We start from the raw sequence: 17,714 nt of genomic DNA, 5'->3' as shown, positions 1-17,714 counted from the left end.
CACCTTCCCACTGCAGTATTGCCTTACTGTAAATATCTGCCATTCAGTTGTACTTATTTAATAAATTTTAAAGAACTTGATACATATTCCATATAGTCCCCTTGAAAGGCACCGCTTCCATTCTTGGTGTTTATTTCTTGTTTGCCCTTTTCAGTTTCATAGGTAAAGCAGTGTTGTTTCCTGTTTTCACATTTTAAAAATTTGTTTTTATCTGTGTTTTCATTTGTGTGTGTGTTTTATACACGATGAGAGTGAAGGTGCCATGAGATGACACAGTCTGCCAGGTGTTGACTGATGGCATTCACAGTAGAACTGGGGAATTGCTTGTTAGGCAGAGGAGGGTAGGAGAGAACGTAAGGAAAGGACAGTTTACAGGCATGTTTGCTACTTTAATTACAGATGTGGGGCAAATTTTGTGCCTCTCAGTAATTTTATTTACTAACATGCATTTTCTCCCTACATAGTTAAGAACTTTCTTTGGATTTATGTTCTGTTAATTATTGTCTGGGTAACATTTCTAAAGTGCCTGTGCATACCTTTAATTAGTACTTGTTAAAATGTCCAAGGTAGAACTATATGGGAACTATGAGCTATTTTGACCACACTTTATAATATCTGAAATGGGGAAATGACCTATAACAGGGCTTGATGACATACTGTCATATAATGTAAGTACATCTCTCTTCATCTTCCTTTTGCTAATTTGTCTTTTTTATTAGCCATCATGCCCATTTATACTCTTTGATTTATTATTATTTTTTTAACATCCTTGTTCCCTTCTCCCCATCCTTTCTCCCCATCCCAGGAACAAGTTGATATGGAGACAAATGCGATTCAATCAGAAACTGTTCCTGCATCAACTTCTCTGTTGGCCTCTCAGGTACTAAATGCAAAAGCAAGGAGAGTTTTGTTAGTGACTTTGCTATTAGAGTGGTATATTGATTTGAACTGAGTGTTCATGTTAGACTATTAAAATTTTGTTTGGGAAGTAATTACTTGAAGCCTGTAAATTTTCTGGAGTTGAAAAACTAGCAAATGCTAGGATTTGGAGCTGCCGCTCTGAGCTGTTAGAATGCTCTATCTAGCTTGGAGTTGTGACATACACTGGCATCCCAGCTGCTGGGAAGTGGAGGCACGGTTCTGGGGCTGAAACTATGCTGAGCTGTGTAGTGAGAACCCATCAGAGGAAAAGGAGGCAGCTGTAGCTGCTCTGTTACACTGGAAGTCCTTCAGCTCCTCAGCTGTCATGTTTTGAGGATGTTATTTATAGGTCAAGGCCTGACAGTAAAACAAAGAACAAAAAATTGTTACAGAACCGTTGACAAGGCTTACAGAGATTTTCATTTTACTTCACTTAGTCATTACTTAAACAGATATTTTTTTGAAACAAGGTCTCACTATGTAGTGTAGGCTCTCCTGATCTACCTTTGGCTCACTGATCTTTTAAAGTGTGTTTCTGTTTCAGTAATAGTTTTAGTAATGGTTTTATTTATTCGTTATACAGTATATGACACCTTAGTTGATTGATGCTAGTGTTTTGCAGTGATATTTCCTAGTGTACTAGTGATCTTGCCTTGCCTTCATTTTGCTTCTGAAACAGTTGTTTTCTTCCTGAATCCTTTTAAAGGGATTTAAAATCCTTAGAAAACAAAGGAAAAAACTAGAATCTAGGTCAAACTTGGGCACAAAAAAAATCTGTTTTCTCAAAATACTACTAACTGGATTAACTGAACAGTATCCTTGAGCAAGGTGCCACCCGTGATGCTCTGCTCTGACTCAAGAGTTCATGTGGTCATGGAAAACATACTCTTCATGAGTGTTAACATCCACAGTCTCCAATATCAGTGTTCTGTCCAATTTCTGAAATAATTTTAATTCTGTACCTTTCATCAACCAAAATTATGAGAGGTAGCTAAAATAACATGATAAGTGTGCCTTGTATTGATCCTTGGACACATTTACAAATCAGATGCCTGTTTTGCTGTTTGTCTTACCGAGTACATCCTCACGCCATGGCAAGCTCTTGGTGTTGCCTTTTAAACTTTTTTTTAATGAGAAAGCTTTTCATTTAAATGGGAAGATTTATAAAGCAGCCAAAGAAAACCCACCTCAATTATGCTGCTTTTAAAGAATGCATCTTATATCCTGTGGTTATGTGGAAGGACTTGTTTCTGAGGAAGTGGTAGTATTTAAACACAGCATTGCTACATCTCGAGATAATTACAGATGAACTGGTAGCATTTCCATTGCTTCAGAATAATCCAAGGTTAAAGGTCAAAGGAAGGTAGATTGGCTTTGAATTACCTGTTGCTGACACTAGGTGAGGAGGAGAACATGAGACTCATTGTCTAATGCTTTCAACCTGTGTCTCTTGGGAAATTTTTCATAAAACATTTATGATTTATCTCTGTATTTTTGAATGTTAAAGATGCCTTGCAATATAATCTGTGTAATGCAGATTCCCCAAAAGTTAATTAAAAGTTAATTAAATTATTGTTCAGTTATACAGTTTTATAATTTATAGTGTCAGAAGATAACTGCAAACTGCTGCTTCTGTGTATCAGGTGAATTTAAACATTCTTCCACATGAGGGCACTCCAACACCTCTTCTTGTTGGAGCTGCTATATCATAACTACACATAGTCGAATATTATTTTATAGATTTTTAGTGAAACATTCTGAGAGCTGCTTTTGAAATTATTAGAAGAGGGTTTTTTTGTTTTTTTTTTTTTTGGTTTTGTTTTTTGTTTTTCGAGACAGGGTTTCTCTGTGGTTTTGGAGCCTGTCCTGGAACTAGCTCTTGTAGACCAGGCTGGTCTCGAACTCACAGAGATCTGCCTGCCTCTGCCTCCCAAGATTAGAAGAGTTTTTGATATATCTTAAATACTGTTAATATTTTTGCTTTTGAAATTTTCTGTAAGTTTAGACTATGTGATTGTACTAGTTAATGTTTAGACGATGTGATTGTACTAGTTAATGTTTATTCACATTACATTTTATACCATTTAGAATTGCTTTTTTCATTTAATTTGAATACTTGCCTCTCATAATAAAGCTCCATCCATTCCTAGATAATAAAGAAGCAGGAAATACATCCCATTGTAAGTCACAGTGCTTTAAATCATGATGTGTTCTTTTGCTTTTCTTCTCAGAAAACATCCAGTACAGACCTTTCTGATATCCCTGCTCTCCCTGCAAATCCTATTCCTGTTATAAAGAATTCAATAAAACTGAGACTGAATCGGTAAAAAACACCTCAGGGTCCATAAAAAGTATCTGCCAACTCAACCTGTTGTCTTCAGATGCTTAAACAAAAAAAAACAAAAAAAAAAAAAGGAAGAAGAAAAAGAAAGAAAAAAAAAACAAAACAAGGAGAATGGAGGGTACAAGACTAGACATGACTGACAGTGAATTTAGGTTTTTGGTGACCTCCCTTACTTGGGCTCATCAGCACTTGATCAGAAGTCCAGGTTAGTATGCGAAGCCAGGAGTACTATTATTATTATTGTGTTAGCAACAGTTGCATTAACTATTTCAGAAAAATTACTGCCTTTAAGAAGAAAAAAGAAACAAAGCCCTCAAACTATGTTTGTATCCATAATTGACATCCAGATTGGGTTTATGTGTGATGCATTGTTTGGAAAATTTGCAATACAAACTGGCATAAGAATTCCTTATTCTGATGATGCACTTTTATGTATTTTTTATTAGAAGGTAGAACTAATTTTAGATTTTTCAGCTTAATGGATTTTCAATTTTTTTTCCCCAAAGAATTTTCTTTACAATTAGTCTTTAAATTGGATACCTTGTGCTGTGGTGTACTACTCTGCCTCAGAGAGGACGAGAGGACACCTAGCTCCGTCCTTCAGAGCAGTTGTGACCCTTAGGGTAAATTGTCAATGCTAAGGTGTACTTTGGACACTGAAAGAAGAATTAAGAGATACTTGGTTTGGATAGGGTTATGATTAAGAAATATATATTTCTTTTTTATTTATAGAGTTGTTTTATAGTGCATACAAATCAGCAGTCAGCCAACAGTGCGGTCCTTGAGCTTTCTGAAGCTCTCTGTTCTTTTGCCTTCAGTCTATTATCTTCAAAACAACAAAAGCGCTTCTTCTTCCCCTTTTTGCTATTATTTTCCCCTTTTGCCTCTATGCTCAAGGTAAGGCTTATTACACAGAAACCAGAATGCCAGTATTTTCCTAAGCCATGACATGAAATCAGTGACCCTGTACTACGTGGCACAGAACACGTAATTTTGGTCCCATGGCTGGAACTTGAGAATGACTGAAAGCCATACCTATGAAGCATCTCCCAAGGATTGCCATTTGATCTTTAAGAGGACTTTTGTACACTCCACAGAACTCTGTCTTAGACAAATTGATTTTCAATTTTAAAGGTGGGCAAAAGGCATTTTCTTCCAGATTTTTAAACTAATTTTTATTTTTAACCAGTTTATCAAAATTTGTCAGTGAATTTTACATACAGAAACATTTTAAAATCATTTCTAGCAAGCACTTGACATTCAGCTCTCCACTTTTGAATCTTTTGTTCTATCAAAAAATTAGAAACCTCCTTTAAAGACAATAATTTCTCATAATTAAGTAGCAGAATTCTCGTCCATCTTTGTGACGTCTGAGGAATGCCAGATTTTGATAAGCTTACTCTTTCTTAATCTGGATAAAGCAAACCTGTAGCAGCAGATCTTTGTGTGAGCATGGTTTTTGAATCCTCCATTTCGCTGCATTCTGTCTCATATTTGTGCATTCTCATGTTAAACTGCAATTACTTAAACTCTTCCCTGTCCTTCTAAATTAATTTCCAAAGTTGGAGTAGAGTCTTTCCCCTTAAGCTATGCATTAATTAAGGCTTTCTTTTTACCACTTACATTGTTTATATACAGTATTTCTACTCTCCACCTCTTGCTCTGCAGTCACCTTGCCCTTCCTCCACCACTTGAGTAAAGAAGACGGTCTGCTAACAGGTGACGTGTAATGGTGTCCGTGTGTGTAGCTTCAGAGTTAGATTGACATCACCAGGCACAGATTTAGTCTTGTCGTTTTGTTTACACATTGGGAAAAATTCAGTTTAATAAACGTTCCATGTAACTGCATCCAAGTTTCACCAGGCTGGAGACGTGGATCTTTTCTGTATAGTGACTTTTAATTCTAGTTTTCATAACCTGGAGATCAGACTGTTGCTTTCGCATGATGTAAGTAGTGTCTCATGACTGGAGTTTGCTTTGTTTTATAGTATCTGTACTCCTTGTATTTTTCAAGAGCTATTTTGTAAACAGATGATGTATTTCTCCATTGAAAACACAATAAAAAAAAAAAACAGCACAATCCCACGGTTGGCTGATTTCTTTTGCCCATGTCTCCTCACCCCTCCAGTGATCTAATTGGTTTACCTATAACATGTAGTGGGATCCTAAGTGAAGATTTGGAATTTAGTGTGGTTATTTTTGACGGATTTTTTTTTTTTTTTTTAAGGTTAACTTATTGGCAACTCAGTACTAATTTGTCTCACATGGTGGCAGGTGTTTGTCTTTCTCATAGTTGTGTTTTGGAGAGGGAAGCATGGGTGTAGCTACCACTGACTCCATCCTCTGCAGCAGTGCACCGCCTGGATTGCACACTGTTTCCCGTGTACTGGTGCAGTTTGCCAGCAGGTGGCACTGCTGGTTTCAGTCCATTTTAAATTGTATTCCAGTCATCTTGAATCTTGTTTCTTTTACTGAACAAATTCTGTTGTTTTAAACTCTCATATGCATGAATAGAAGTGGACTAACCTTTGAATTTGTGATGATCAATCTTTAGATAGTTACCTTAGTGTCTTAGTAAAGAGACTTTTTTTTTTTTTTTTGGTTCAAATACTAATTCAGAGTTTATTTCGTTCTCTGCTTTCTTTTATTTTGAAGACTAACAAAATGAAAATAAGGGCCAACAGTTGAAATGTGATATTTTTCTAAAACTCTACCTTGGATATCTTAAGATCTCTGCTGTCACTGCTGCTTCCACTGCCTCTGTTCTGCTGTCTCTAACAATTCCCCGTAGCTCTACCATGCAGTGTCTATAAGGTGCCTTACAAACTTCTCCTAATTCCTACTTTCTTTTTTTTTTATTTTTTTAAGGTTTTTTTATTAATTAATTAATTTAATTATTAAAGATTTCTGCCTCTTCCCCGCCATCACCTCCCATTCCCTCCCCCTCCCCCAATCAAGTCTTCCTTCCTCCTCAGCCCAAAGAGCAAGCAGGTTTCTCTGCCCTGTGGGAGGTCCAAGGACCACCCACCTCCATCCAGGTCTATTAAGGTGAGCATCCAAACTACCTGGGCTCCCACAAAGCCATTACATGCAATAGGATCAAGAACCCATTGCCATTGTTCTTCAGTTCTCAGTAGTCCTCATTGTCCATTATGTTCAGCGAGACCGGTTTTGTCCCATGCTTTTTCAGTCCCCGGCCAGCTGGCCTTGGTGAGTTCCCGATAGATCATCCCCATTGCCTCAGTGTGTGGGTGCACCCCTCGCCGTCCTGAGTTCCTTGCTCGTGCTCACTCTCCTTCTGCTTCTCCTTTGGATCGTGAGACTTCAGTCCAGTGCTCCAATGTTGGTCTCTGTCTCTGTCTTCTTTCATCGCCTGATGAAGGTTAATATTCAGGGGGATGCTTATATGTTTTTCTTTGGGTTCACCTTCTTATTTAGGTTCTCTAGAGTCACGAATTATAGTCTCAATGTCCTTTATTTATGGCTAGAAACCAAATATGAGTGAGTACATCCCATGTTCCGTAAAGAGACTTTTCATATAAAAGCCATTTTCCAGAGGGTTAGCTCCTGTGCTTTCATCCCATCTCCAAAAGTCCAAATTCTTAGACACTTCATCAAGTATATGACTTCAGGGGTGTTTCTTACTGACAGAATGTAAGTTTGGGGCTTATTCAGCAAAAGTGAAAATATGGTAAAAAAAAAAAATTATCAGGACTCCATTGCTACAGAATTGAGCTTGCCTTGCTCCTACCCTGGTAGACAACTAGCCACGGACTGGACCCAGCTTCCTGAACTTTGTCACACATGTGGCCTATAGGCATTTACTGCATTTTGTTAAATTAGTAAAGTGATAATTGAAAATGTTCTGTGGCTCATGTAAATTCTGAAATAAAACTTTTATATTTTCTAATTAGTACCTCTTTTTTTCTCTACACAGAAAAATATTTTAAAGCTCTGCGTAATGTTAATTCTGGCTGCATTCAAGGTGGCAGCAAATGAGCAGCTCCAAGTAGTAACTGACACATGAAAGGACCGATCACTATAGCACACACTGTAGGCTGAACCGTGCGACCTTAGTGTGCACGTGCATTTGAACAGAATGGTGGATTGTTTTCTAAAAGCACACACATTTGGATCTCTTGCCTATTTTAATTCTAATAAAAATGAATAGTACAATGAAAATAAGTTGCCTTTTGGCCTGAATTCTGTCCTTTGTTTTTAGTTGACATTTCTGTTAGCTTTCTTAAACCAAAGTCACGAATAGCTGCTGTCTTGATTCAGATCTGAGCTTGGTAAATGAGTCATGACCTTCAGGTATACAGAAACAAATGGTCTAAGTCTTTGTGATTTCTCATGTTTGTAGAACCAGTCTCTCCCCCACCCCTTACCAATTTAAAAGTTGTTGCCAAAATTTCCTCCCTGGGTTTAACGGTAGAAAAGAGAAACGTAAAGGATTCTTAGGTTTTTGAACACATTGTAAGCTTATTGATTTCATTTCCTCTTCTATTTGGTGAGCTGGGGGCAGAGCCTAGGTCTTCATGTAGCAGGCAAACACTTCAGCTACACTCACAGCCCAGGGTGCTCTGTGACCTTGAGAGAAGGTGCAGACAGCACCATTATATATGATTAACAGTGATGGAGACTAATAACAGAATGTGTAATCAATCCCAAACCTTTGGAATTTTTTGTTTGGTTGTTTTTTTTTAAGTTGTTGCTACAGTTCATATAATTTTTACTGGCTCCAAGCCTTTATATTTTTTTCTGGACTCACTTTTTTTTCCTTTGGAGATGCTAAAAGAAAATCTCTGTGTTGATAGCATCCTAGTTGCTAATCAAATGACACTGTTGGTTGAAAGGAATTAAAATACACTTTGATTTTTCTTGTCTCTGTGCTAGGTGCTGTTTTTTTCTTTTGTTTTGATTATGTCATTGTTTATTTAACTTCCTCGGGTGGCTTCAAGCTACCAGGACACAGGTACCTCCAACACCCCTTTAACTTCTCTTCACCTCTTCTGCAGAAGAATTTGGCCTTTGTGATAACAGGCTCCAGTCTTGATGTTTGCAGCAGAGACCCTTGTCCGCTCACTGACCAGTGCACAGTTTATCCAGGTTGACAAGTTGGGCAGGAGCTCTGGTTCCTCGTTAAGTGGTCCGCAGACCAGCTTTCCCACCTGGGTGGTCTTTCTCTAAGTTAGTCTTGAGGGGAAGCATAACTCCAGCATTCCCATGACCTCCTGGATGCCTGCAGTGCTTACTGATGTGTGACTTCAGACTTTCTGGGTCTTCAGTCTGTATGGCATGGTGGCAGCTGAAAAGAAGGGGAGGCATCCTGGAGGTGTCTCAAGGTGACAGATGTGGGGGTGAGTCCTACGCCTTTTGAAAGGAGGGTTACAGCTGTGCTTGAGTTCAGATCGAAATTCCCATGTGTAAGTCAAGTTTGTACCTCTCCTTATTTGTGAATGCATATGCATGGGACAGAGTATCTAGAGAGGTCAGAAAAGTGTTTTGGAGTCCCTTCTTTCATAGTCTCCTCTTTCATGAGTTTCAGGGATTAAACCCAGCTATCACACTTCCATGACAGTCACCTTACTTCCTGAGCCATTTGTCCACCCCTGACTTAGTAGGGTGGGGAATATATTTAAATAATGTCCAATACAGCAGTGTGTCTGAAAGCATATTTTTTAACTTTTCTATTTTGCTCTGCCACTTTAGAGTCTGCTTTTAAGTGGTAAGAATGACTTTGTTAGGTCCCAGAATTGATGAGGCAAAGCTCGAAAGATACGTTGGTTTTTATTTTACTGAGTGCTGTCTGAAAGGAAACAAACTGTTTTGTCTGGGCTCAGGCTTTCCGTCATCACTTTGGTCTTCTAGTATCCTCTTTCACTGGTCATAGGCAGGCAACAATAAAACAAACACATAGCATGATCTCAGAACATAAAACATAAAAACATACTGTGAGGTTATCTGGAGTCATTGAGTCATTACCAATAAACCTGACCTTTATGATAAGTAGGTATGTATTGTTGTGAGCATGCACTGCTAGACCAAAGATCAGCTCTTGATATTTGGAACTTTTTAGAAAGTGTGTTCTACTTTAAGATACAGCAGGGATAGATTTATCAATTAAATAGTTGTGTGGCTGTGACCCGATTTTTATTTATATGTATGTGTCTCTTAAAATATTTTACAAGCCTCTTAGAAGCATTTCTCTTAATTAATTTATGAGATAAGTTACTTTTGATCTAGCTGATTTCATGCTGAAAATAAGTAGCTTGAATAATTCAAACATTGCTGTTTGTTGGGGGCTCTTAGAATTCTTGCAGACATCCATCTCAGTCTTGTGTGTTCCATAGTAGTGGCATGTAGTCCCAGGACAGTTTAGATTTCGGGGGCGGGGACACTTAGTAGTTTTTGCTTCAAGGACATCTGGAAATGGAAGTGGCAAAGGTGTGTCTGGGTTTCAGCGTGTTTCTTGACCACTGCAGCTCCTCTGTCGCCATACATGGTGTGGATATTTGAGGTTTGTCTCGAATTTTAGGCATAAGCAAGCTGATACATGTGTCTTGGTGTTATGAGGTAGATGTCCTGGCTTTGTGCTTGTCTTGTAGCTACTGTATCTCTTGGCACAACACCCTCTTCATAAACTTTCACACTGTGTAGTTCCTGGTGCTGTGCGATTTCCAGAAATCTGGCACGAGAATGGGTCCTTGTTTGCGTTTTCTAACTGCAGTGGAGCTGTTAATAAAGAGATTGATGATAAAGTTGTCGAAAAGAGACAGTTGGGCAGAACTACACCCCATGAGTGACAGAGGGCATGATCTGCCTTCACAGCCAAGAATGCCGCCCCCAGCAGAGAACCGACCATGCTTGGACTTGGTGCCAAGATTGTTGGAGCTTTTACTGCACTGTTAGGCTCCTGTGTTTCTCTTGCATATTTCCTGCCTTTTCATTTCTAAGTCCCAGGTTCATGAGATGGTCAGAAAAGATATGCATTGTGACCCTTCCACTGTGAATAATTGTCATTTCTTATGAATATGCATTAATTCACTCTGATTTGACTTAGTGAATATTAGGTTTTACTCTGAAAACATAAAAGCTGTAGTTTTTATTATAGAAAGCCTGCATTTTTTTTTTTCCTAGACTATCCTTCAAGTCCTGATGAGGATGTACTGGCTGAACAAGGGTATTGAATGTCATAGCAGTGCCAATGTGACTCAGCTTCCCATGCTGCTGGCATTCGGTCTGTCTGCAAAGGCGTTTTGGCAACTAGAATTTTGGCTTGGGTGGGCTTTTCTTTTTTCTTTCTTTTTTCTTTTTGTTTTTTGTTTGTTTGCTTGAATCTAGTACCCATGAACCCATTGCCTCAAACTTGGTAATCTGCGCCAGTCAGGATACTACATATACTACTATGCACAAATTTATTTCTTTTTCTTTGTTGTTTTGTTTTGTTTGACTTAACTATAACTAGCCTGGAACTCCTGGTGTAGATTAGGCTGGCCTCTTAATTCACAGATGCTCCTGCCTCTGTTTTCTAAGTATTGTAGTAAACATGCATGTCACCATTCTGGTCTACATTTTTTAAAAATTGTCCTGTGTGCAGGACACCGTCTCCTTCGGTTTTGTTGACTGTAACAGTTTACTGAATTTTTCTTTCAGTAAGGAGACGTTGAAGAAATCATTGTGACTTTTGTATTGTTATATGACCCAAATGTGAACACTGTAGTTTCTGAATAAAAATTCTTTTTTAGCCGGGTGGTAGTGGCACACGTCTTTAATCCTAGTACTCAGAGGCAGATGGATCTGTGTGACTTCAAGGACAGCCTGCTCTACAGAGCAAGTTTAGCACAGGCTCCAAAGCTAAACAGAGAAACCCTATCTCAAAAAACAAAAAAATCGTTTTTCTTTTTGAGATGTCACTAACCAAAACTCCCCTGAAACTCAAAGGCCACAAAGTCAACTTTGAAGGCCACTAAGAAAACATTTTCAGTTCTTGCCTAGCATATCTGAAACTGCCCGGCTCTGACCCCTAGTCACTGCCCAGTGTGCAACTGCCCATTTGCTTCTGCTTCAGTGAAGCTCCGTGGTTCTTCTCAAGTCTGAGCAGGAAGGTTGTAGTTAGTTGGCAGCTTTGCCCCAAACTTTGACTCTCAGAGGCATCCATATTGTGTAATTTCCATCTCTGGGCCATAGTCTACACTCCAGGTTGAGCCAAGATATCTGTGTTCTAGCAGTCACCTTCTGAAGGAAATTCTCGCCCAACTGTAGCAAAATGTGGGAGACATTTCTCTGGTTGTGTAGCATCACAGGTTTTGTGGGTTTTTGTTTGTTTGTTTGGTTTGTTTTTTGGTGTTTTAAGACAAGATTTCTCTGCTTGGCTGTCCTGGAGCCCTGTTTTTTGTTTTTTTCTTCTTGAAGACAGTCTTGATATGTAACCCAGACTGGCTTCTAATGCCTGATGATCCTAGCCCAGCATTTTGAGTGCTGGGGTTGTAGGCACACAGCACTATGCATTCCTTGCATTTGTATAGTGGCTTTCTAATGTATATTCTCCAGGAGCCTGAAAGGGAGTGGGAACAAACTTTGTCTTAAGTGTCAGCCCTGCAGTGGCCAGTGCTTTGTGATGGAAGTAGAGTAGCTTGTATGTGGTGTTTGTTGTTTGAGACAGGGTCCTTTCATGTAGCCCTAGCTGTCCTGGAACTCTGTGTAGACCCGGATAGCCTCAAACTCATGGAGTTCCTTCTGCCTCTGGGATTAAAGGTATCCACTCCTATAGCTGACTGCCACGCTAATCAGGGAGTCCAGTCTGGTAGGGCGATAGGAAAGGAGACTGGTACGCAGCAGTAAGCAGTGGTAATTAACTGTCTGACTGAAGTAGGTTCTTCCTGCTGTTCTGTTTGCTGTCTTGACTGACTCCTGCTAGGAAAAGTAAAATGGAAGGTCTTGAGGCTTGGCCTACGGGAGGCTCTTGGAACCATTATGTGTAAGCGGGTACATCTTAGGCCTGGTGACAGATCTGTGCTGGCAGAAAGGCTGCACTGAGCGCATAGTATGCATGTATGTTAGTGTTGCTGGAGTGAGCCCACCTACCTGCTGCATAGCTAGCTGCTCTGTGTAAGGCATGACAAGTCACCAAGGCTTGTGCAAAGATGGGTACCTCATAAAAGAGAACTGTAGGTTCTGTTGCGTGCAAGGCCTGAAATGCCAGTGGCACTGTAGCCAGGGTATCTGATGTCATGTGTGAAAACTGAATTGCACACGGGACTTCTTTATCTGTGACAAGTTTGGGATATGATGGAAACCCAGAGCCACTCTTGAAGCCAGCTTAACACATTATCCAGATTAAAGCAAGCCAGCCAGCAGCCTTGCCTTTGCCATAGGAAGAATGTCCGTTTCCAAACCCCAGGATGTTTGTGTTTCCGGTGTTAGCAGTTGCTTGCTGTGGGGCCTGAGTTTCCTGTTGTTTTCCAGTGGAGATGGATGAGGTTACTGTCCCCGATGATCTCCCAGTGCTCATTGACCTCAACAGTTGAAAGTTTTTCTCAGTTGAGGTAGCTAAATGATGATGGTGATTTTTAACCTGGGTTCAAGGTAAGATTCGGAAAGGTGGGATGCTTGAGATTCTGTTGAAGATAAAAGTCTAAATAAATAAATCTTTTTAAAAGGGGGGTGGGGGGCTGAAGAGATGGCTCAGTGGTTAAGAGCATTGACTGCTCTTCCAGAGGTCCTGAGTTCAATTCCCAGCACCCACATGGTGGCTCACAACCACCGGTAATAAGATCTGGTGCCAACTTCTGTCTGCAGGGATACATGCAGGCATACCATTGTATACATAATAAATAAACAAATCTTTTAAAAAAAAAGTTGTCAAGATTCATCCAAATGCTATAACCAGCATGTTCTGGACGTTTCAGGTATATGTGTTGTGGTTTGAGTTGTCCCACTGAAGGCTTCCCAGGTAACAACTGGGAGGGGGGGAAGGAAAGCACAGTGGACGCGTCAAATATGAAGTAGTGTGTGTAAGCCTCTTCCCTACCGGCTGCTAGAAAGAAATGGGGGGGGGGCTGAGTTAGCTGCCTGGGAGCGGGTCTCAACAAAAGAGGTGGCAAACACATAAGGCCAGACTACACCGCCGCTGTAGGACTCGGGTATTGTTCAGTAATGCCTTGGCAAACTGCGTTTTTAAGGAATTCTCTCCCAGCTCTTCAGTGCACTGTGCTGGGAAATCCTCCACCAGTTTGAGGAAAAACCCCTGCCTTCCAGGAAAGGAACATTCTGACCACAGCAACGTGGTTAACATATTTAATACCTTCTTAGTGAGTAGCTGAGAAATCAGAAAGAACATGTTCTTTCTAGGTTTGTTTTTTGAACTTTACATGGAATGGGCATGTAGACAGGATGTGTTTAAAGGATCGTAGTGGTTATTTTCTTTTTGAGGGGTGAGTTGTGGTATAAACCTAATTTGGACTCCTTAGAGGGCAGGCACAACGGCAGACTGCAGGCAGCAGAGCAGTGCCAGCCTCTCCCACCCTGTTCCCCAAGATGCCTTCCTGCTGTGAGACTGGGACAGGACCAGAGTGAGGAAGGCATCTGGGGGCAGGCAAAGCCTTCTTTAATTATGGTGGGCTGGGCACATGGAAGTCTCCATCATGAGGATTTCTCCCTTTAATGCCAAGACAAGTGCTGTGTGCCACTTGTGAAGAGACAATGGCCTGCCTGCCTCTGCTGAGGGCTGGCACTAGGAACAGTCCTCCAAAATTACCGGTGGTAGCTTCATTCTGTGAACTGTGTCTGTTAGGTGTCATGAAGTAGGTCTGATGACAGGAAAACGGTGATGTTGGGGGTGTGATCACTTAGAATTGAGAAAACATACTTAGTTTGCTAAAACATCTTGCTTGGGACCTCACAGTAAATTAGATTTTACTTTGGGGTGTCTGACTCCTATAAACTTGGGCTTGAACAGGAACTTTCCCTTGGAAGGCTGCCCTAGCTCTTACGTGTCTAGCCTTCCCGTATCCAAATGTGTGGATGCACTTAAAGCTGTTGTGCTTTGGGTGCTGGGGTGTGGGTGAGGAATTGTGAGGGCAGATCTAGAACCGCTGTGGAGAGACCTCAATAGGACTATATTCAGGACGATTGAGACCTTGGCCAGACTGGAGTAAGTCAGATTGGAGAAGTTCACTTGGAGAAGACTTGGTATCTTCTGGGAGGTGGGTAAAGTGCTCACCGACATCTAAAAGTGAAGTTATGGGTGTGGCTTCAGCATGCTGCATATAAAGTACTATCCAAGTGGTCATTATGGATTGTCATCTGGCAAACTGGTTATTAGGTGAGTTATTTATAAACAAATTTGATGCTCTTGAGTTGTTAGTACCAGTTTTTGTCCTGACTGTGGAAGTAGGTACGCACTCAGCACTTTAACACTAGGGAAGCAAAGCTCTTGTTGGGTGTGATAGTGCACACTCGGGAACCAGAGACTGATCAGAGTCAGCTTTGTGACTGTCTCAACAATCCCAGGAAAACAAGAAACTCAGTTCCATGAGGTGGTACAGAGGGAAAGTCACTTGCCTTCCAGCCTGACAACCAGAGATCAAGACCCACACGGAAGGCAGGGAGAATGACTCTTGATGGCTTTCCTGACGTTCATATCTTGGGCACACATCCCTACCTACAACAAAACACAGGTGCCCCTACACAACATATGTTTTTTGATTTTGGGGGGGGGGGTTTAACCAGAAAAATAGAACCACCCATAAATCCTGTTACTGGGATGGTTCTCCTTGTTTGTACTTTCCCCAAACATAATCAAAGTCATACTTTGTAAGTTTTATGTTTGTTTTTCCTGATGTCAGAAGTTGACTAGTAGCAGCCAGAGGATACCCTGGGTGTGCCTCCTTAGCTTAGGATAGCCATCTGGAGACTAGCTGTCAGCCATGGAGAAAGATGGTGGGGCTTGTGTGGACTGCCCAGGATGCAGAGCAGACAGTCATGGTGAGAGTCATGCATTGTGGAGGATACTGAGCTCTGAAGCTAACAGCAGTGACCGACAAGGCTGAAACTTGTAATTTCAGTGAGCACAGTTGTGTTTCCTGCAAGGAGTCCTCTATCTCCCACAATGGTTCCCTCCCCCATGCTGGCATTTCTACAGAAAGAAAAGGAATTGCTGGTGCTGGGCACTGGGACCGTTCCAGATAACACCACATTAGCTGCTATGACAACTCTGTGGGTAGAAGTAGTGGGTCTAAAACTAGGTTGAATTGCTGTCCCACAGGGCAGGTTTCTCACGTGGGAGAGGCTGCTTTGTGGGCACTAGTTGTGGAATACTGGTTCTCCATGCTTGAGTTCGTGAGAAGGTTGATCAACATGAAGTAACTGTCCAAGAAGGCACTGATGGGAAGGGCACTTCGCTTGTAGAGGACTCTCAAGACTTGAGAGTGGGGTAACATTTTCTGGGAGCAGGCGGGAACTTGGTGTCTGTAGAGGGGCGGGGATGTCCAGTGTCTTAGAAGCTGTGCTTGCATCAGGTGTCAGTGCTCATTTTGACGGTGTGATACGAGGAGTCCAGGGCAGCTTGGATGCCAGGCTTGCTCTCACCCTGCTTGCAGCTTCCTGCAGCCTTGGGAAGCTGCAGGAAGTCAGGGGCCATTTAGCTCAAGTGGTTTTGTGCCTCAAACAGCCGGGCCATCATGGAGGTATCTTTCAAACAGTGATGGGTGCTCACTGCCGACTGTTACAAAGCAAATAGGAGCTGGAGTATGGGACTTGGGGAACTTGGGCTGGGAGTGTTGCAGTGTGTGAAGGAGGAGCTGCAGGATCAAAACACTTCAATCAGGATCTGGCTCAAGCTCAGTGTTCTTAGAAGCCAAGAAGGGAAGGGCACACACAGTTGCCAAGTGTATATAGATGCCCAGAGCCCAAGGTCCTGATGGGAGGGCAAGCAGGAACACCAGCCTGACTGGAGAGTGAACACTGCTCCACTCTCCCACTCCCTTTCTGGGCCACCTGGTCGTACCCTACTCTAAATGTGTTGCTGGCATCTGTCCTGACCGACATAGCTAGGTAATTGGCATGAGGGGATAGTGTATTATACTTGTGGAGACTGAGGACATGGCCTGTTTAGGTAGGACCCACATCTACAGAGTTCTTTTGGGGGGAGCCTATTTAAAAAAAAAAAAAACGTGTGTGTGTAAGAGATAGCACACATGGAGGTCAAAGAATATCTCATGGGAATTAGTTCTTGCCACCATGTGGGTTCTGAGGATTGAACTCAGGCCATTAGTTTTGATGACAAATGCCTTCAAGCTGAACCATCTCACTGGCCCCTGGGAAGCCTTTTAGTCCTTAGCATCCCTCGCTGAATCTAGTTAAGGCTAGAAAGAGCTGTTAGTGTTTCATTGATATTGCTGGGACTTCTGCCCCCACCCAGCCCACCCCTATGTTGTCTCCATTCATCATTCATGGCCTCTTCTCACTCGGGCTGTTTCTTGCTCACTTCTCACCTGCTTAAGAAGTTTCCATTTCGCAGACCCACATTCCTCTCAGCAGCCCCCCAAAATCTTTGTGGTCCACATGGCTGAAGGTGCAGGAGCTTGGCCAAATGCCAGTGCCCATCCTCATCCTGAGTGTGGCAGCTCAGCCCAAACAAGACACTAGACATCAACCCAATGGGAGAGGAGGAAGCACAGGTTCCTGGTGTTGCTTGTCTGTTGGTTCTAATTACAGCTTTTACTGAAGGCTGAAGGGGAGGGTACACAGTGAACAATTTTCAGCTCTGTTGGGAGGGGGAGTGGGCTGGAGGCGGGGCCAGAGCAGGGCTGTTGGGAAGAGGAGAAATAAGGACAGGTCCTTGAGAACCTTTGTTAGAGAAGCATCGTGCGTGTCCACCTCCATACCCAGTGTCCTCAGCTCCGACAGCCATGTGCCTTCTGCCTTTTCCCCTGTCCCCATGTAACCATGCTGCTCAGCAGTAGTGGGGCCTTGACCTGTGCCTCTGGCTAACAGTGGGTACCCAGGAGTGACGAGGCTTTGCCAAGGAGTCTGACCTGACAGACCCTGTGCTACATGCTTCTCATTCTGCTCACTGCACTCAGCTTCTGCCCCAGAAGGGCCAGCAGTAGGCTGGCTCCTGCTTGTGCTCATCAGATCCGAGCCCAGGTGCCTGGCATGAGTGGAGTGTGTAGGCTGAGTACCCCCAGGCCATGCCCACTTCATGCCCTTCTGTGTACACAGAGGCTCTTGTCCCCATTCTCTCTGTCCACCACTGTCCTGCAGGCTCCACCTTAGAGACCATGGTTTATTCTGAGATGGCTGAAAGCTCGCAGGCTGGGTTAGGTCCTCTGCCCTCACAGCTTTCTGGCTGAGTTTTAGCACTTGCTGTGGATGTGCCTGCTCCAGGGGGAGACAGTTCATGAGTACTGGGGAGCTGTTTTGCTTGTCTGTAGCAACCACATGG

General features: G+C 42.1%; 1 protein-coding gene across 2 annotated transcripts in view; it reads left to right on the top strand.

The window, feature by feature from the left end:
• The window catches only part of Papola (poly(A) polymerase alpha), a 53,427-nt gene extending 48,084 nt beyond the window's left edge, over window positions 1-5,343 (top strand). For both annotated transcript variants that reach the window (XM_057783330.1, XM_057783329.1), the window contains 2 exons: window positions 806-880; window positions 3,153-5,343. In XM_057783330.1, the coding sequence (XP_057639313.1) occupies window positions 806-880; window positions 3,153-3,248 (171 nt within the window). In that variant the 3' untranslated portion in view covers window positions 3,249-5,343. The remainder of the gene's footprint in view (window positions 1-805; window positions 881-3,152) is intronic.
• Window positions 5,344-17,714: the final 12,371 nt, after the last annotated feature.

The sequence above is a fragment of the Chionomys nivalis genome, chromosome 10, assembly GCF_950005125.1.
Source record: "Chionomys nivalis chromosome 10, mChiNiv1.1, whole genome shotgun sequence".
In the NCBI taxonomy this organism is placed as follows: Eukaryota; Metazoa; Chordata; class Mammalia; order Rodentia; family Cricetidae; genus Chionomys; species Chionomys nivalis.
This window is presented reverse-complemented; position numbering and strand designations above follow the sequence as displayed.